We start from the raw sequence: 22,213 nt of genomic DNA, 5'->3' as shown, positions 1-22,213 counted from the left end.
GTACTGAATAATATACATCTTCAAATCACATTAGTAAATAGAAGAAACAGTGGTTTCCAAACATATGTAAGTAAATAAAACATACTTGGAAATTTCTACTCAAATCCACCAATGATTACTATCAAACTGTAGAGTCTACATTACTCTTCGGCACCTCTGAAAAACACTTCATTCTAACTATACTAACCATGAAGACACCCAAGGCTTCTTTGTTTTTTAAAGACTCTTCTCTCTAAAGTTCTATCATTCTATAATCTATGCTCTGAGCCCACAGCTGGTCCGAATAATTCATCTTGACTCAACTTTGCTATAGATTATTTTAGGAAGCTCCTTCTCATGAAATGCTAAAAATCCTATTTCAGACAGAATCAGAAAATATTTAAGTCAACATTAACTGTCTTTAGCTCAAGACCGATAGATACATGCAAGGCTACAATAGACTGTCTCTTAAAAGTGTGCAGTACAAGTGTTTTATTCCACGTTTTTATTTTTATACTAACAGATTCTCTTATTTAGATAAAGGTAACTCATGTGACATTGTCTTATAAGTACGGTTTACGTCATATCAATTTTATGTTGCATTTTCTGGGATAACTTCTCAGAAGCTCAAAATAAATGGACAGACCCATGTGGTGTGCCCAGTCACAGGAATACAGAAAGCCTAACACCCAATTCAGTACTTAGGCCAGGCTATTAAGATTATAACTAAGTGTTGATGTTGCAATCAAAATTTCTGCCTTTTCCTTAATGACCAGTTAACACCAGCATACATGAGAATTTAGAGGAAACTTGGGCGCTGAGTATCATGATACAGTGATCTTTAAAAACACTCACCTTCAAATGACTACATTCTACGTTACACAGAGAACACAAATGTGGAAATATTCTTGGAGACGCTGCATAATAATCATTCATCATAGAAGGAGTTGGAAGTCTCTTCATCTTCTGGGCATCAGCATGTGAAAACTTTGGTAGCCATGATGCTTTCACAATCCCAAAGGGAGACTGAATAGGGATGTCAGCCTCTGACTGGTAATTCTTTTTACTTCCTCCCGATCCATGTACATTAGATGAGTTAATGACAGGTTCACGTGGGATCCGATCTTGTTGGCTTACAGCTGAAATTAATTCCGATGAAAACGGTTGCTGGTTCATAGAAGGAGGAATCAGAGACTGACTCATTGTCTGGTTAACTGGCTGGCTAATGGATTGGCTGACAGATTTTACAGGTTCAAGGACTGACTGTCCTCCTGAAATGTGTAAGCCTGGCATCTTGCTTCCACTCTCAACTGGGAAAAAGGACTGATTATTGGAGGACTCACTGGGGAAGTCCATCTGTCGAAACACATCTTCAACAGGAAACATAGAATTACATATCACATTTGGAGCGGGAACAGATGCAGAAATGCTTGGCTGTGACCGAAATTCATTCTTGACCTCATCAGTTGGAATTTCAGGATCGTAAATACGTACTTCAAGTGGATCTTCTGTGTAGCCATATTTGCTTGCATGCCCATAATCAATCACATTACTCGAAACTGCCTCACTACCAAGTGTTTCTTTATTTCTGCTCTGAGAAGGTAAATTAGGTAAGCGGCGCCCCATTTTTCGCATTCTTATATCCCTCAAAATTAATGGCATATTTTCAGGAGTTAGTTGTTCATCAGGATAGCGACTGAGCTCTTCTAAGTCTTCGTTAGATAATCCAAAACTTGCTAAGATACTTGAGGCACTCTCTTTTGTATAGCGGCTCTGTACTTTAGGACTCTGCTCTGTAACCTGCGTTACAGAACTCTGTTTCACTCCCACTGATGCAGACATATGAGGCTCATCATCCCACCGGCTACCATGAGGCTTCCCCTTCTTTTGTTGTGCTTCATGAAAATCCAATTTTTCTTTGGTCAATCTTGGATCAGTTCGGTGTTGAGTTACCTGAACATTCATTCTCTGTGGTCCCATGTTCTGGTAAGATTCATGGCCAGCAAATCTGTGTGGTATCCCACGGGCTCTCCCTGCTGGGTAAAATCTTGGAAGACCCATAGATCCAGGCCTCATAAATGGTCCTGGAGGCCTCATCCCAGAAGGGTTAGGTGCTCGTGGCCTCTGAAGTGGAAAGTTTCCTCGAGGATTAAACCTGGGTCTCGACATGGCTATTTTCAAGAAAGCCTGATTTAATAAAGTATAAGGTGGTGTTGAACTATGTGAGGCAACGGCATTCAGCTGCTGAAGCGCCAACTGAGTCTTAATCTGAGCAAAGTGCAAAGGAGATGGGCCCAACAGAAGTGGGTTTGCAATGCCCAGGTTCAAGGAATTCACAAGTGGTGCGAAATTTTCCAAGAATAACACAAAGCTGAAAGTTAAAACACAAATATTAGATCATTTTAACTCAAACTACTTCATGAAGTGGGTTCTACAGCCAGTGTAAAACATTTTGAAACAAAGCCATGAAACCATTCTGCATTTCATACACTTTTAGGGTGTTTACGAGGATATTAAACTTTCCCCAAAACTTTCTCTTCTTTTCTTTCCCGAATCCAGAACACAAACCCCAAACCTCAAGCCAGAGTTCATGTACACTGTGTTGCACTGGGTGCTGTCCTAGGTGCTGAGCGGCAATTACAACTCCTTTTAAAACTTCTTAGAAGTGTCCAAATCCTGCATGCCATTGGGGGATGGGGTGAGAATATACATTCAGTTGCTGTGGTCAGTAAGTTCTCAGAAGTTGTTTCTTTATCATCATAGATCTTTTTCCCCCTTCTTTTTGATTTTAGTGGAAAGGAATGAGTTCAGAATCATTCAATTTATTAAACATTTTTTGTCTAATGTGACAGTCATTATGGAGTTTTCAAGCCAAATAAAACATGATTCCTGCCAAAGTGCAAGCAATCTAACAAGAAAAACAAAATAGAATTTTTCATTATTACAACAATGCTAAAAAGCATCATAAAAGGATTTATTTCTGGAAGAGGTCATGAATGTTTGAGTTGAGTTTTATGAGTATCTTCTAGAGTTTTGAGGGAACTGGGATAAGAAAGATTTCAGATAACAAGGTCTTACTAAACATGTGTTTATCAAATTTTTTAAAATGTAGAATAGCCTAGGTTAAGGCTTCTGAATAAAACACTGTAATAAGATGAAACAGCTTGCTAGGATGATTTAAAATTTTTAAACTGATTAAACTTATTAACTGCGTGTTTCTGACAAAGTTATAAAATTCTGGACCAAGACAAAATATAGTTTCAGTTAAGACATGTGATTCTTCATTAACCCCAGGACTATTTAATAAAATTATCTATGAAGACAGGAAAAAAAAAATGCCAGAACCTCTCTCCCTTATGCCAACTTTTAGCTACTGTTTTTACTGACTTTGGAACTTCCTCCCAAAACTATCCATTTTCAACCCTCTGTTCTCTACACCAATTCCTTTAGTTAATGAGGCTCAAAAACATTTTATTCTCCATTTCTAACTAATCATAAAATTCTGCGTATTCCTGTCAATGTCTCTAATATATACTTTCCTTTTTCCTTTCACCACCACCACCACCCTACTGCAAGCTCTCATCACTCTATACCACAGCTGGCCTCCACCCCAATTCATTCTGTCGTTACTGATTAATATCCCTAAAACACTTTTTATTATCACTCCTCTACATAAAAATCTTCACCACTTTACTGCTTCTCGCAAGATAGTGTCCAAACTTGTCAACCTGGCACTTAGTATATAACCTAATCCAATCTACCTTTCACGCTTTCCTAGCCAATAATACTTAATGAAAAACTTTTGCTACAGCCAAATTGGTCTATTTGCAATCTCCTGACCACTTTCAACACATTCCATACTTTATTCATACCTCACTACCTAGAATACTCCTAGGTCTCTGAATCAAACTCAATCTTCAAGATTGTTTCCAAGTCCCACCCCACAAGAATCTCTTTGATCATCTCCTATGGCACACATTAAGCTATTAATCTAATAAATGCAGTAATACATGCAATGTTCAAATTCATTTCTAAGCCAGTAATGTATCTCTATATGTCAGATGAGAAGGGTTTGAATTCTACCAGATTCACCATTTACTATTAAGATTTTGGGCAAGCTACTTAATCTCCAGAGCATCAGTTTCCTCATCTGTAAAAAAGGAAAGTATCTTCCTCTATGGATTACTGTTAAGAACTAAGATGAAATACAAATATGTACAGTGTCTAACAAATAAGCTGCCCACTAAATGTTAGTTTCACTCTCCCTCCCCTCATTCCACTGAGCAGGGGTCTTTCAGGCAGACAAACCTCACTCCTAAGCATCAGTATCTTTTAATCTCTGCCTCTGCAAAGCAGAGGGTAGCTAAATTTAGGGGGGCAAAAAGGGTAAGAGATGAGTAAAAGCAGAAATCATAAAAATAATTTCTATCTCTATTCACATACAACCTCTTTCTATCTTAACAGATTCAGAAGAATAGAGTTAAACCTCTTGAACACAAAACCTATCCTGGAAGAACTACAATATAATAGGTGCTCTGTAAGCCCCAAAGTAAAAGCAATCCAAAAAGTCAGCTGTGCTTTATAAAAGTGTTTTGAAGCAATTAATTCCTGCTAATGTCAATGTCTCAAAAAAAAAAAAAAAAAAACTCAAAATGCAAAAAGATCAGAAAAAGGGAAGCTTCCCAGCTACACAATAGTATGCTCCAGTCTAAAGTTAACACTTTTTCCTTGGCTGTTATAAACTGAAAATCTACAGTTATCCACATAGATTTGCTGATGCACTGGCATTTAAAGCATCAAAAGTTGACTCAAGTATCTAGCAAGTGAAATGATGAATTTGGGATTTTCATTAAAATAATCTAGAAAACAAAGGGTGCATGTCAGTGGTAGTGAGGGGTGGGGTTTGGTGAGTGAGAAGTTAGATGAAGCACAACTGGCAAAAATATTTGTTGTGGAAGCTGAGTGACGGGTCCAAAAGGATTTATCACCTTTCCTCTCTACTTTTTTACATGTTTGAACATTACCAAAATAAAAAATTAAAGTGCTAAATATTAAGTATGACATTTTTAACAAAACAAAAAAGGAGGGTGGGAGAGTATAAAACCACCGTAACTTCATACTTCTCAATCTAATCTAATATTATCACACCAAAGTCTAACAAAAGCCAAAATCAGCTAATTTGCTATGATTAACAGGCAATGTATAAATAACATGCAGATTAAAAAATCTCATTTTAGTTCATTTTCCCCTACATCATTCCTTCCCACCTGACTCAACTGACTTACTAGTTATTAAACAGTTTCATATTTCACTCTTTCTCTGTGTGGAAAAAAAACTATTTGTGAGATGAAAAAAGTAAAATTAAGCAAAACAAGCAAAGGACTCTTGATATGAAACCCCTGATTAAGAATTAGGTTATGCCACACCAAAGAAAATAAACCCTCAGTCTTTGGAGAATGAAACTGATATAACCTAAAAACAATGTGATAAGAAACAAGAACCAGGAAGACAAGGGTAAATTTGGCATTAACACCTGGAAAACAACTGAACAAATAAAGACAACAATTATAAAGCCTTCTTCACTTAACTCTAGGAGTTCTGGCCATAAAGAGGTTCATTCACCTAATGGAATTTACAGAGAGCCAACACATCAAATCATTAAACTAACTTAGAAAAATCTGAGTTGAGATCTGAGTTCTTAATTATTAACTCCTCTGAACACAACTGCAATTAAATAATACTTACCCTTTAAAATAAATTTTTATTCCTGATGATATAACAGATGTTTGTTAAAGAAAACAATAAAAAGTAGTAAATGAAATGCTTATCAGGAAAACCATTACCAACACTGAACTAATATTTTGATGTAATTTCTTCTAGTTTTGTGCATGTGCATACGTACATGGGTGGGACGGGGAAGAGGTACACCAAACGTTACTGTGTGAACTACGCTATTTGCTATTTTCAATCAACATTTTATTTTCCTAAATTTAATGGTTTTCAAAAACAGGATATCTAATGGTCACAAAACATTCTGAACTCCTGAAGGATTATTACTTTGACAAGTAGCAGTTAAAAACTCTTTTCTATGTCCTATCAAGAACTAAAATATGCCACTCTGAAAAGAAATGAAATATTCAATAAAATGTCAACCATAAAAATTCTTTTAGAAGCATCTAGTAGAAACTGAGTTCTTGAGGCAGACATGAAGAAATGGCTTAACAGATTTTTTTAAAATCGCCGTGATATCCCATAACATATTCCTGAGATGTCCACTACCTGCTATTTTGATACAGTCTTTCAGATAGAAGGGAATCCTTAATTTTCTTTACAGATATTCATAAAGAAATCTGAAATCTAAAAATATAAAAGCATCATCAAAAATTAGTCAGCCAGATCATAATGGCTCCATTAGATTCATAATGAAAAGACTTATCAAACCCCATACTTGAACTTTATAGCACTTCACTGTTTAAAAAGCAACTTGATATCCGTTATCTCATCTGAGCCTTGCAACAACCCAGTGAGCAAGTGAATCCAAGTTTACAGGTTAAGTAAAGCCTTAGAACTAAGTGGCAAGGTCACAAGCAGAACCTGTGACTCCTCTCGGTGTTCTTACCATGCTGTATTCTAGATATATAAAATTTAAATTTTATAGCTTTGTTTTTTCTAATTATTAAAAAAGGCAATACATGTTCATTAACACCCTCCTCCAAAAGAAAGAAAAGAAGAAAAATCATCCTCTTGACAAGCAGGAAAGAATTTAGTCTTCTATAAGAAATCTTACCATGAAGGGAAAACTACAATTAACATTATTTTCTAGGTATATACCCACATACTTCATTTGATACCCTGTGTTAGAGCAACTGTTTGTCTCAAAATATATAAAATCTACTTTCACACCTAAGAATGCAAGTATTACACTGGCCAGTTAATACAAAAGTACATGTCATTCCGTGCTTTTCTCAGTCTGACTGGTACTCAATCTTCTAATCTCCTCTAGTATATAGGTAGATCCACTCAGCCAACTCTTTTCTACCTTTAGTTTTGTCCCCTCATGTCTCACAAAAGGTACACAAGTCATAATTCTGAAGGTGCCACGAGTACCATGCTGGATGTTAAAAATGCCAAAACGTGGTACACCTCAACGAAACTGTCAAAGAAACAAAGAAAAAAGTAAGCAGAAAACTGCAACATTGTTTTTATCATGAAGGGCATCATCAAACTTCACTGCTACCTGGAAGGATTGGTAACCATCATGATTTCAGATCTGAAAGAAAACGGAAGATCAACTTGCTAATAAGGCACAATACCAGGGACAGATCACCATTAACAACCTTATACAGCAATGATTTAATAGTTATTATTTCCAGGAAAACAACTTTTTTGATAAACAGGATATGTGAGTATAATCAGATGCTTTTTTCTTTTTCAGGAATATGTATACTGCATACATAAATGGGTCTCTACAGACAACACTGTATTCCCACAGAAAATGATGCCCCCCTGAGATGTTCATTGGTGGTCCTGCTTATTACTTTGCTACCCTCAACAAATACAACACATTAGTCCAAGAGAAACCACTAGATCCAACTTGGAATAAAGAAATCTTTTCTGGGATTTTTTTTAAAACTAGAAATGAGAAAAAATGGTGAATACTGATAAAATTCTGTTGTCAAAATGCTGTTGACGGCATACTCACTGCCTTAGTGAGAAAGCACGAACACTGAAAAAAGGAAAGCCAGTATAATAGGTAAGCAGGACCAAGAGGTAAATATAGTACTGAAGACATTCACTACCCAGTTCCAATTGTTCTTGAAGTCAAACTGCATTCCTACACTTCCTGCCATTTGGTTGTTCACTTCTTTCATGAAGTGCATAAGCCAGAAAATGTTCCCATCTGCCTAAAATGGGTTTCCAAAATCTTCAATTAAGCGTACCAAAATTATCTGGCCAAATGCCTTAAAATGCCAAATGCCTTAAAGTCTTTACAAAGTACGAAAGAGCATATATAATGTTACTTTATATAAAAAATGGAAATGAGAAAACACATGTATCTGCTTATGGTTACAAAAAGAAATATAGGTAGGATAACACAGAAAACAGGACTGAAAGGAAATAAATGGGAACCATATTTCATGGAGTATGTCTTACTATATAATTTTGACTTTCAGAAGCATGTCAACAAACTAAATTTTTAAAAAAATTAAATCAAGGATGGGAAGAAGGAAAAAAGCTAAAACTGAAAGCAAACTAATTCATTTTTCAAATGAATACCATAACTCACTGAGGGGAAAAAGAAAACTAAACTAAAAACAAGTAATTTATGAACCCACTATTTGATTTATACATCCTCAGTTTTGGTGGAGCTAGGAGAAAACTGAGACCTACAAACAAATTCTTACCCTTTTTAGTAGTTTGTTTTGTCTTTTGCTTTTTTTTGCAGTGGTATGGATGAAACAATTCTTAAATTACTTTAGATATATCATGGGATTGAGCATATAAGTAAATGTTTTGATAGTGCTGGGAACCAGGGTTCTCACTGTGGAAAACAAGATATATATATATATCTAATAAGATAAAGCAAGAAAGAACTGGACAGTAACCACTGTGAAAACCAGGAGTCCAAAACACCATACCAATCAATCACTGTAGATGTAGAGGAAATGCTAAGTTGGAAAATCATTTTATAACCATCACAGTAATGTAAAGATTGGTTCAGGCAAGAATCATCCGTGCATGTTAAATCCTGAGTGAAATTTTGATGAGGAATAGGACATTTGCATGGTCTTAAAATATCTCTCCACAGATCAATTAGTTCAAGGCAGAAAAAACCTCAAACATTTTGACCAAACATGTTATCAAACATCATATTATCCATGAGGGGCAGATGGACTTCCTGCACCTCCAGATCTGATACCATGGGGGAACAAAGCAATTTGATTTTTCTCTCCAGGGATGCATCATCTGAATCTATTCAAGAGGAAACATCAAAAAAATCCAAAATGAAAAACGTTCTATTAAAAAAAAAAGAAAGCAAATAGTATTCTTCGAAAATGGCAATTTCACAAAAAGATTAAAAGACTATAGAAATATTCCAAAGCAAGGAAGACTAAACAAACATGACAACTAAATGCAATTACTGATCCTGTACTGGAAGGGAGAAAAAACTGCTGTAAGAAACATTATTGGGCCAACTGACAAAATCAGAGTATGGTAAAAAATTTTATCAATATTAAATTTACTGAGATTGATGACGGCACTATGACTACAAAAGAAAACATCCTAGTCTTAGGAAATAAACTATTACACTAATTAATAAACTAATAAAGGGTAAAGGAACACAATACATGCAACTTACTCTCAAGATAGTTCAGGAAAAAAATAAGGGTGCCTGTGTGTGCATGCAAGCACGCAAAACGATGGATAAAGGGAAGGGAAATAGGGAATTCCCCTGTCAGCCAGCACTTTAATTCATTCAAATAGTAAATGACCCAATACCAGGCTAACTAACACCTTAGTACTAGGTCAAAAAGGGACTATAAGCAAGTATGGCAACAGGCAGAAAGCTGGCAATGATAAAGAGCATCAGTCCTAAGCACATTTTTGGATTTGGCTATTCTTCTTCTGCAACAGTTCACTCCCTAACTATTGACTTAGTCAGCCCATTATGCAATCCATAATAATCTCATCTTTGGGGAAATTTCCACTTATCTGAAGATATCCACCCTGCTACAAGGGGTGCCAGCAAGTGACTTCATGCAAAATTGGGTAACTCCCATAAGTAAAATTTAACACTAACATAGCATAGCGTTTTTTAAGAACTTAGACCCTGGACTCAGTGCTTTAATTCTGATCCTGTTGCTTGCTAAAAGTGTGAGCCTCAGCAAGCTGATTAACCCAAGACTCAGTATAACAGCACAGAATGTTGATGTGAAGAATGATTAAAATTATACCCCGTGACATGCAACAGATGCTCAAAAAATGTTAAGACAGTAAACAAAATGCTTTACCTAAGAAGCAGATAGTTGTTTGTTCCTTTTATTAAGACGTGGGTAATTTCTGAAAATTTCAATATGGTAATAGAAATTAAATTAATACATGTACACACAAACACGTGTGTGGTGTATAAGAAACAATTAGGAAGATTTGAATACTGACTGAATTTCTGATATTAAGGAACTATTATTACTTTAGGTGTGATATGCATGTTTTTTCCTAAATATTTTGGAGAAAAATTCTCAACTATAAATTGATGAATGATATGTTATGGGATTTGCTTAAAAATAACAGCATAGAGGGTAGAGACAAGACTGACCATTAGCTTATCATTGTTGAAGCTGGGTGATAGGTGAATCATTATAAAATACTCTCTGCTTTTGTGTATCTTTAAAATTTTCCCTAATAAAAATATTTTCTTTAAAGAAGTGAAGAAATTCAAAAGAATAGAAAGTTGGCAACATTCACTCATTAGCAAGAACAACAGGGAAATCAGTTGCAAGATTAATAAAATGAAGACTGTGGAAATAAGGCAAGAAAAAAGTATGAAAACTTAAGAATGACTGTAACAATAAATATACTTTGTTATTTAAGGGGCTCAAAAGAGTAGAAAAATAATCCAAAATGTACGTACCCCAAGGTAAGCACTAAGAAAACATCAAAATATATGCACATTAAAACCCCTTCTCCTATACTCCCTGAACATTTCTCTTTTCAATACAAAGCCCGTTACTCTTGATCCTCACTGATCATAAGAGCTGTGTTTTATTTCTGTACCTCATCTTTTCCCTACCATTATTTCTTCCTTTCTATTATTCTCTTATTTTCCATATACCTATCCTTCCTTCCATTTTCATTTCAATCACAAATTTCAGACTACAGTAAATAAAGTTGAATCAATGAAAGAGTAAGTAAAGTTGGATACAAAGAGGGCTTATTGGCTTTAGCCACAAGTATAATTACTTTCAGTTTGGAGGATCTCTAAAACCACCACATTTCAACATTCAGTAACTTGTTTCCTTGCACAACAGCCCAAAATATATTACTGGGTACCCATACTGGAAGCACTGTTTCTCAGTATATAAAGCATTTTACTAATTATTTGGACAGATATTTTCCAAACCTTGACCAGTATACATTAAGTCACAGTAGAAAGAGCACGATTTGCACTCCCAAGGGCCTGTGTTCTTATCCAGACTCTGGCAACCACCACCTGAGTTCATTCACTCAATGTGTGAGCATCTAATACATACCAGGCACTGGGACAGATACAAAGATGAACATAACAATCATATAAATAAATGGATACAATATTATTTTGATAAGTTTATATCAATAGATGAACAAAATATTTTAATGAAAGATTATATGATCTTTCAGCTCCAAAATTCTATCAATTTAACCTAAATTCCTTTAAGCCTCTTCTTTTTAATTAAGAGATAGTATCCACAGGTTGCAATTTTCTATTAAAAGATGCTGCCTAAGCACTTAAAAATTTGCAACAATAGTAACAGCTAACATTTATTAAGTACCTACTATGTGCCAAAGGATAGGGGCTTTTTATACCTTTTCTAACTTAATCCTCCCAATAATCCCAAGCAGGAAGTAGTATTATCACCATTTTACAGATACGGAAACAAAAGTTCAGAAAGACTAAAATAACCTACCCCAAATCTCACTCATACAGTAAGAGGAAAACAGGGATTCGAAGCCAGATCTTCTGATTCCAAAGCCTATATTCTCTTTCCACTAAACTATTTGTCTCGCATTTTCTTTCACTACATAAAAAAAATTTCCAGAGATCACCTTCCTAAGAGCACCCAAGAGAAAAATTTTAAGTCAGCCATGAAGTACAAAGTGATCGCTGATTGTAAGAAGTATTTTTTTTAAACCTGAGTATATGCTGTATACACCCTCCATAACAAAATACAAGAGATTACAAAACTAAAATACAACCACTACTCAAGGTAATAGATATGTGTGACATGAAAACTAGTTAATAAAAACGAACGAGATCCTGTGGTTTCTTCCAGCTGTTTTATCTTTACCCTCACTTGGTTCCAACACAATCAAGAAGGCCCAGCATTATTTCTGTGTATTAACATGTTAATTTCACATGATTATTTAAGTGTATATTACCGAGTATGAGAATATAAAGTGTATATGAAATGCTGTCAAATGGAAAAAGGATGCAACATAAGCCCACTAAGTCTAGAACACCTAATCATCAACAATATTTAAAGCTATGTTGAAATAATGTAAATTATGCGTTCATTTTTCTGTATAAGCTTCATTAAACTCACTTTTTTTGTAAACTGTTTTTCAGGTTATCAATTTTAATTGCAAATCTGAGCCAGCAAACATCCCTGAAAAATGAGTTAACCCTTTACAACAAATAAAGAAGAAAAAATTTTTGTGCACAATTCCAAAGCTGGTTAGAAAAAGAATTTGAATCAACAGAAGTCGCCGGATCCTGCTAACAAATTTTTCTTCAGAACTCCTCCAGATTAAAATATTACTTTCCCCCCAAATTTTGCCTCAGAGCAAATTTTAAAATTAAGAGAAAATAGCTTGAGGCAGCCTTCGTTGTCTACTTCAACTAAAGATCTTGTAATAATATAAGTCTCCCTTATTCACAGTTATCCCAAACAACAAAAGATCTGTTTCAGATGTCCTCCAGGATTCTTGTGTGTGGTACACATTCTCCCCCCACCTTGAACAGAACGGGGCCCAAGCTAGGAATCACGCAAAACTAACGATCCACATTCTGGATTCCTCTGAGTAATATGGATATAAGTATCAGAGCAGTTCACGAGCCCTCGGTATCCTGCACAGAGGTGACACTCTCTTTGCTTTCAGGCCCGCACAAGGCAGGCAGAGGAAACCCCGACCAGCAAAAGCCGCTAGATCGTAGATTTCCTCTTCACCCCAACTCCCCCTTCCCCAGCCCCAAACACAAACACGCTCTTCTCTCCACGCTTCTTGCACAATATTGCTCGCCAAAGGGCTCAGCTCGAGCTCCACCGCCTCTCTTCCAGGCCCGATGGGAATGGTTACTCCCTTCGCGATGCTCCCTCAGCACCGCTTCCTCCGGCTGTCAGGCCTGGTGCGCTCTCGGCAGGCCCTGCGCGGATGGGGAAGGGGCCGCCACGGCCTTGCCAAAGGGCTGTTTTCGTTCCTCCGCCCAGTGCAAACGGCGTCAGGCGGCTCTTCCTGAAGTAGGGTCCTAGCACAGGCCCCGACCCGGCCCTCCGGGGGCAGTGCGGTGAAACGACGCGGTGGCGAAGCAGCCGAGCTCCCTTCCCATCCCGGGGGTCCCCCAACCTCCTCCCGCCCCCGCCGTCAGCCCGCCGCCATTTTGTGCGCAGCCGCTGCGACACAGATACAATAGTCGGCCCGGATTGCAAAGGAAAGGCTCAGGACCCCCACGCTACGGACTCCCGCCTTCCAGCCCCCTGCTCCCCACAAGGCAGCCGTCCTACCTATGCCTACCCGACTAACAGCCGGATCCCATTTGCGCCCCACAGAGTTTAGACTCGGCCTCCAGTCTCGACGCCGAAAAAGCTACCTCCTCCAAAGAGCCGCACGCATGCGCGCCTGTCGAGCCTTTGCGAGCCCTCAGCTGCTTGCGGCGCCTGCGTACCGCCGGCACCGCGCTCGCCCGGAGGCACGAGAGAGGGGCAGGAGGAACTCGGTTCCGGAAGGGGGCGCTCTTTCGTGTGGCGTTCCAGGCCTCCCCGGCAAAATTCGAGCACCGGTATCAGTGCCTCTGCCTGTTCTGTGCCTGTCCTGTATTGTCCTGTTCAAATCATGCGCATATGTGAGACCTGCATTGTCTCACCTCCATTAAGTCTTCCCTGTTTTTTTTTTTTTTTTTTGCGGTACGCGGGCCTCTCACTGCCGTGGCCTCTCCCGCTGCGGAGCACAGGCTCTGGACGCGCAGGCTCAGCAGCCATGGCTCACGGGCCCGGCCGCTCCGCGGCACGCAGGATCCTCCCGGACCGGGGCACGAACCCGTGTCCCCTGAATTGGCAGGCGGACTCTCAACCACTGCGCCACCAGGGAAGCCCTTCCCTGATCATTTTTGCCTTCAATAATACATTAAAATACATACTATTCATCTGGCATTGGATATCGTAATGCTTTGTATGATTAAAATTTCACCTGCCTTTATCCTCTAAACATAGATATAGAAATACTTCATATTTCAATATCAAATCAATAGATATAAATTTGCAATGATGCGAGGTATATCATAGCCACTGAAAACGTCAGGAAATTTGAATTCAATTAAAGCTAACTGAGCTAAAAGCTTAACACCTGGAAAATCCTTTGGGTCGTTTCATAATAAAAATACCTACCTAATGTGGTAGATATTTTTTACCTTTATTTTACTGATTAAAAAACTTGAGTTGAGAGACTTTGAGTAACGTCTCAAAGTACCTCTACTACACCAACAAAAAAATTCAATCATTGGGCAAAATCTGGTAGAATTCACAAGTCCTACCCCTTGGATACCATGCAATCCACATCACCTACGAGCAACTGCTAGTACCTGAGTAGATGCATTTCTTTTATTCACATTAAGCATAGAAAAGGCTGAAAGAAAAGTCTTTTGTAAAATATATCTTACCGGATTTTCTTTTCAAACTTAAAGTCCTGATAGAGGCAACAAGCCAAAAACAACAAAGAAAAAGACAAGAAGCTCTCCCCAAACTCCAAGTAACCAATGTTAAAGTGTGATTATTTCCTTCCATATATTTCTTTATATTCATACAAACATACCCAAACGTGTTAATTGCAAGTAATGGGAAATGTTCTTCATTCTGTTTTTTCCAAAGATTTACACATTGGCCTGCTATTTACTTTCCTGATTACTGACATTTCTCCAAGTAAACCCTATAAATCCTCTTTTTTTAATAGTTGCGTAAGATTCACAGTATGACTCTATCATCAATTATTCAGCCTGCTGAACACTAAAGTTGTTTTCAGTCTTTTTGATACTTACATTGTTTTATACAAACAGCCTTACCAACTAATATTTTTATTTCCAAAGGCAAGTGAGACAGCTAGATTAAAGGACATGGATAGATAGATAGATATTTAATTTTACTAGATATTGACAGAATACTTTCCAAAAAGCTTATACAAATTCCCACTGTCACTAAATATGTAAAAGAATGACCATTTCTCCACAACCTCACTTCTTTTTCTAAAGTGACGTAGTTTAAAAATCAATGGACCTGTCTGCTTTCTAAGTTTGGTAGAATTCATCTTTGAAATATCTCTTCTGGTGCTTTTTCTAGGGGCTGCTCTTGAACAACTTTCTCTAGATATTTTATGATATATAATTTGATTATAATTTTTCTCTCTCCTCCATAATGATTCCTATAATTTACATTCTCCCAGAAAAGCATCCATTTCATCTAGGTTTTCTAATTCATTTCCCTAGAGTTGGGCAAACTAACTTCTTAGATTCATTTCCTTTATGTTGCCCCCTTACATGGCTTTATTTCTATAGCACATATCACCTTCTAACATACCATATAGTTTGTCTCATTATTTCTTATCTATCTCCCTCCACTAGAACATGAGCTCTATGTTAGGGATATTTGTCTGTTTTCTTCACTGCTTTATTTCTAATACCTAGAACGATACCTGGCACACAGTAGAAAATCAGTGTATATTTGATGAAAGGGTGAATGACCCTGATGGGTAAAAAAAAAAAAAAAACCTTTAATATTCTTTGCTGGTATTTCTAATGAGCTGATTGTCTCTTTTTTTATCAGGAGATGGTGCTGGTAGATAAGGAATATAACCCTTTGTCAAATATGTTGCAATTGGTTTCTCCGCATTGATATTTTTTGTTTCTGAGTGTCCTTTGCCATTATAAAGTTTAAATGCAATCAAATTTGTCATCTATTCCTTTATGACTTCTAAATGGTGTGGGTTTTTGTTTTGTTTGTTTCTGGTCTAAGAAGGCTCATCTCACCCCCTGCCCCCAGAAGCATATACACCCGGAAATTATACAAAAATTCTTCTAAAATTTCAATATTTTTGCTTACAATTTTATAACTTTAGTTTTTACAGTTAGATGTTCAATTAATTTAAGATGTATTCTTTTTGTGACATGAAGTAGCAACCTTTGTTTTCTTCCAAATGTATTTGATCCATCATGAAGTTTCCAGATACTAAGTAAACCACCATTTTCCCCCTTCACTGAAATGCTCTTTCCCCTTAAAAAACAACAACCACAAATTATTAAATTCCTGTATATAAAAATGGATTTATGGACTCTCTAGTCTATCCTACCAATCTGTTTGTCTACCTACGGGCCAGTACCATTTGTTCATTCATTAACTGATCCAACAAATATTACTCGAGGGCCTACTCTATGCCAGGAACCCTTCTGGGTACCAAAGGGCCAGTGGCAAACCAGACAGCAATGCTAACTCCTGCCCTCATGACACCTACAGCCTTGATTGGGGTGACAGACAGTAAACAAGTAAGTATGTAGTGTGTCAGATGGTGTTAAGTGCTATGGATAAAAACAAGCATAGGGATCAGGACATAGGGAACCAGGAGGTGACAGAAGCTATAATTTAAATAGGATGGTCAAGAAAGGAATCACTAAGAAGGCAGCATGTGAGCAGAAATCCGAATGAAGTGTGGGAATAAGCAGTAGAGATATCCAGGAGGAAGGGTATTACAGGCAGAGTAAATGTAAAACATAAAAGCACTGAGGTGAAAGCCAGTTTGGCATATTTGAGAAACAGCAAGAAAGCCAATAAGGCTGCAACAGCATGAGTAAGAGGAGACAGAGGAGATGAGTGGAGGGGAACAGGGAATACTTACAGGCTGTATTAGTCAGCTTGAGCTGCCATAACAAAATACCACTGGCTGGGTGGCTTAAACCACAGGAACTTATTTTCTTACAGCTTTGGGGGATGAAAGTCCAAATCAAGGTGTGGACAGGTTTAGGTTTCTCCTCAGCCTTCTCTCCTTGGCAGCTGGCCACCTTCTTGCCATGTCCTCATGTGGGCTTTTCTGTATGCCTACACATCCCAGGTGTCTGTCTCTCCCTCTTCTTATAAGGACACCAGTCATATTGGATTAGGGCCCACCCATATGATCTCATTTAACTGTAATCACTTCTTTAAAGGAAAATAAAGCAAGTAAGGGAAAATGATGAAGCAGGGGCTGGGTAATGCTTTCAATAAGGTAATCAGAGAAGTCCTCCCTGGTGAGGTGACAGCTGAGCAGAGATATAAAGGAAGGGAGGAGGAAAGTCACACAGAGATCTGGAAGAAGAGCTTTCCAATAGAGGACACATCAAGTGCAAAAGCCCTGGGACCAGAGCATGTTGGGTGTGTTTGAGGAATAACATGAAAGCCAGCTCAGCTGAGGTGAAGTGATGTAAAGAAAGGACAAGTTGAGGTAGCAAGGAACCAGCTAATGCAAAGCCTTATAAACCCCTTATGGCAATATAGAACACTGAATAAAACCCTAGATTAGGAATCAAAAGAGTTACCTTTCTAGTCCCTGCTCTGATACTAATCTCACTGGATTTCAATTTCTTATAAGGGAGGGGACTAGATTAGCTTGCCTATAAGATGTGAGCCTGGAGATCTCCTGTAAACTGAAAGATGCTCACCAATATTCATGGCATTCCAAAGCAAAATATATTTTTACCCTTAGAGTCTACTGTATTCATGCTTTTATGCCAGGCTTTTATGTCATCTAGTCTTTTTGGACCACTTACAGAAATTCTCATTCCCATCTAAAAATGTCAATATTCTTAACAGAAAAAAAGGTATCCTACCCCACATCTTCTCACCATTACTCTATTTTACAATTCCCCATCCTCTACTTTTACCCACTCTGTTTTCTGATTGGCCAGACAAGTCCTGAGCAGCTCTATCCAAAGCTCAGCTTCTGCCTGTTCAGCATAGCCACAGCTCAATGCCTGAACGTATTAGAAAAAGAATAGTCATCACAAACTGTTTCCTGTGATTTGTTAACATAAATGGGGCTTTGTTTCAATGACATAAAGAATCTCATCACTATTTCATCTCAATTGCAACTGTCCTAATAAATAGGATTCGGGGAATTGCCTTCCTTCTGTCTTTAGAATCCAAATCTAATGACTGGGATAGACACAGGGCCATGATGAAAGTTTGAGAAATCCCACAATATTTCATGTCCTGCAATAGAACATAAACATCGAGAATACTTAGTTCTGATACTTGAATTTTGCAGCATTCATGCCAGACTATAAGGTGTGTACCCAGGTGTAACATATATAGAATTTTAGAAACTAACTCAAGAAAACAAGCAGTTGGGACTTCCCTGGTAGCACATTGGATAAGACTCCGTGCTCCCAATGCAGGGGGCCTGGGTTCGATCCCTCGTCAGGGAACTAGATCCCACATGCATGCTGCAACAAAGGAGCTGGCAAGCCGCAACTAAGGAGCCCTCCTGCCACAACTAAGACCTGGTGCAACCAAATAAATACATAAATATTAAAAAAAAAAAACAAGCAGTTATTTTTCTGAGTTTTTGTCAAAGCTAGTGCCATGGTGACCAAAAATCTGTTTGCCTCTTCTTGTTAAGGTGGTTTCTAAACCTGTCCACAAATTCTTTGATACATTTCACTTCACAAGGTGGAGCCTAATTCCACTTCCTCTGAATGTAGGTCAGACTTAGCAGATTGTTTCTAATGAATAGAATGTGGTGCAAGTGATGCTATGTGACTTCCAAGGCTAGGTCATGAAAAGGGTAGCCTCTGACTGACCCTCCCTTCTCTCCCTTGGATTACTCACACCAGGAAATGCCAGCTGCTATGTCATGAGGACATCCAAACAGCCTTTGAGAAGCCCGTAAGGAGAGAAATTAAAGCCTCCAGCCAACAACTACCACCAAATTGGCAGCAATTTCATTGAGCCACTTGGGAGACAGAACCTCCAGCCTCAGTGAAACATAAATGACTGCAGCTTAAATCAACATCCTGAAAGCAATCTCATGATGGACTCTAAGGAGGAACTACCCAGTTATGAATTCCTTGTCCATGGAAATGGTAAGGATAAAAAAGTATAGTTTTGGGGACTTCCCTGGTGGTCCAGTGGGTAAGACTAAAAGCTCCCTATGCAGGGATCCCTGGTTTGATCCCTGGTCAGAGAACTGGATCCCATATGCATGCCGCAACTAAGAGTTCGCATGCTGCAACTAAGAAGGCCGCATGTCGCAACACATGCCACAATTAAGCCTGCATGCTGCAACTAAGATCCTGTGTGCTGCAATGAAGATCCATGCAGCCAAAAATAAATAAATAAATAAATAAAATATATTTTAAAAAGTATATTTTTGTTTTGCGCCATTAGGTTTTAGGGTCATTTTTTATGTAGCCGTACATAACTAATGCATTTGTTATCTGAAGATTAGGGTCTCAATTCATTAAAAATACAAGTCAAAAGCACGATATATCAATCAGTGAACAAAGACCTGGGATTTAGAAACAATAGAATTTTGACTTGAATCTAATTTAAGCAATAATAATAGTTTCCACAAGCATAAAATGAGAATAATCCTTTACCTTCAGGAATTTCATCTTATGAATTCCTTACCCCTATACATTCTGTGTAGAGTCTACATATCAGCTACAAAAGCAATTCAAGAAAAAGATCCACTTCAAGAGCGGAAGCATGAAGAGTTCTATAGACATACTCCCCAGTGAACCAAACATACTGGTGAAAATTATTTTTAAAAAATGATCATTTAGGGCTTCCCTGGTGGCGCAGTGGTTGAGAGTCCGCCTGCCGATGCAGGGGACACAGGTTCGTGCCCCGGTCCGGGAGGATCCCACATGCCGCGGAGCAGCTGGGCCCGTGAGCCATGGCCGCCGGGCCTGCGCGTCTGGAGCCTGTGCTCCGCGACGGGAGAGGCCACAACAGTGAGAGGCCCGCGTACCGCAAAAAAACAAAAACAAAAACCGATCATTTAATGTGTCTGTAAATTGTCCTAAGTTTAGACGGCAAATGAAGAAATATTTATTTAAGAAAATCTACTGAATCTTGATGAGACGTGAGCGTTTGTGGCAGTTTGCCCATGGCCCACGCACTTGCCGCTCCCACCAACCTCAGTGTGATGGAAGCTCTACTCCAGTTGCTACTGATAAGAGGATGGGGCTCCCTCTTCCCCTAACTCCCAAGGGATATGGCATCGCCCCCCCCCACCATCAAGAAGGATGGGCCACCAACATTTCTGTTCCTTCCCAGCTCTATGTTATAGACGCTAAATTTCAGGCAAGTGCAGCACAGAGGTTTAGGGCTCCCTTCTTAAGCCCAGACCACACTCATAAATTGGAGGCTCAATCCCAGATGAAGCAGGCCAAAAATACTGTGGCCCTAATTGCCCTTGTCCCAATCTGTTGGTAGGACAGAGATTTTACTCCAGGAGAGGCAAGCCAAGAAGACCAGAGGCTACTGCCCCCACCCAAAGTCCTGTTCATAAGCAGAGTTGTCATTCCAAGAGAAGTGGGCCACTGTCCCCAACACCTGCTCTGGAGCAGTGGCTCAGAGATTTTGCCTAGGGAGGAAGGCAGTCATAACAACAGAGAGCTCTTAAGCTCTCCTCAGAGGAAATGACTTTATTTAAAACAGTGTAGGGAAGTTCAAACCTACACTGGCAATCTCAGAAATAATGGAGAAATTGGGTAGGAAATTAAGAGGAAGGCTGATAGCTTCATAATATCAGCAAGCTAAACTGGTAGATCAGAAAGTTTAACAGAGAGAATCAGGGAAAGAAAAAGTTAAAATAGCCTCCTGGGGACAGAAGACATGTCAGAGACTAGTCTCAAAAAGTACACCAGCCAAGGAGCCCAAATTGAATTGGACCAGATTATAAAGAAATTTATGTCCGAAACAATAGAGAAATCAGCCTAAAAGCTGGATGTGATACCAACAGAAGCAGACAGCTTAACAGAGAGATCAGGGAAAGAGACAGTCAAAGAGAGCACTGCTAAAACACTGTCATCCCAGAGCAACTTGTGCACATTGAAGGCTATAATCTCTAAGGAGCAAGTACAGAGTCTGCACACTGCAGGGGCAACAGACTTCACTAAAATAGTTAAGTCACTAAACAAATAAATAAACAACAACAAACAAGTCCCAGGGGAGAGGGATAATCAGTATCAGATTTGCTACAATATATTACCTTAAGTGTCCAGTTTTCAACAACAAAAAATTACAAGGCATACAAAGAAACAGGATGTGTGACTGACTCATACATAGGAAAATAGATAGGCAACAGAAACTGGCTGTGAGAGGGCCCAGATATTGGATTTAACAGACAAAGATTTCATAATAACCATTATAAGTGTATTGAAAGAGCTAAAGAAAACCATGCTAGAAGAAGTAGACAAAGGTATGACAACATTGCAATAAATAGAGAATGTCTATAAAGAGAGAGAAGTAATTTTTAAAAAGAACTACATGAACATTGTGGAGATAAAAACGTACAATAGGGCCTCCCTGGTGGCGCAGTGGTTGAGAGTCCGCCTGCCGATGCAGGGGATACGGGTTCGTGCCCCGGTCTGGGAGGATCCCATATGCCGCGGAGCGGCTGGGCCCGTGAGCCATGGCCGCTGGGCCTGCGCATCCGGAGCCTGTGCTCCGCAACAGGAGAGGCCACAACAGTGAGAGGCCCGCATACCGCAAAAAGAAAAAAAAAAAAAAAAAAAAAAAAAAACGTACAATAACTAAAATGACAAGTTCACTAGAAGGGCTTAACAATAGGTTTGAACTAACAAAAGAAAGAATCAGCTCTCTTGAAGATAGACCAATGGTAATTGGTAATTATGCAACCCAAAGAACAGAGGGAAAAAAAGAATGAAGAAAAGTTAACAGAGCCTCAGAGAAATGTTGGATACCAGTAAGTGCACCAACATATGCATAATGTAAGTACCAGAAGAGGAAAGAGGAGACAGAGAAAAGAGCAGAAAAAAAAAATTGAAGACATAATGTCCAAGTGCTTTCAAAATTTGATGAAAAACATTATTTTACACGTACATGAAGCTCGACCAAGTCATGTAAACACAAATATATCCACACACAAACATATCATAGTAAAAATGTTGAAAGACAAAGACAAAAAGAATTTTGAAAGCAGCAGTACAAAAACAACTCATCGCATACTGATTTCTCATCAGAAACAATGGGGGCCAAAAGGCACTGGAATG

General features: G+C 38.5%; 1 protein-coding gene across 4 annotated transcripts in view; it reads right to left on the bottom strand.

Annotated features, from left to right (window-relative positions):
• ZNF638 (zinc finger protein 638) overlaps window positions 1–2,347 on the bottom strand; it is a 69,949-nt gene extending 67,602 nt beyond the window's left edge. For 3 of the 4 annotated variants that reach the window (XM_060117056.1, XM_060117057.1, XM_060117055.1), the window contains exon 1: window positions 835–2,238. In XM_060117056.1, the coding sequence (XP_059973039.1) occupies window positions 835–2,148 (1,314 nt within the window). In that variant the 5' untranslated portion in view covers window positions 2,149–2,238. Of the gene's footprint in view, window positions 1–834 lie in introns of all 4 variants that reach the window. The other variant, XM_060117058.1, reaches the window with a different exon arrangement.
• Window positions 2,348–22,213: the final 19,866 nt, after the last annotated feature.

This window comes from Mesoplodon densirostris, chromosome 14 (assembly GCF_025265405.1).
Source record: "Mesoplodon densirostris isolate mMesDen1 chromosome 14, mMesDen1 primary haplotype, whole genome shotgun sequence".
NCBI lineage: Eukaryota > Metazoa > Chordata > Mammalia > Artiodactyla > Ziphiidae > Mesoplodon > Mesoplodon densirostris.
Note: the sequence above shows the minus strand (reverse complement) of the source record. Positions and strands in the feature narration are given on the sequence as shown.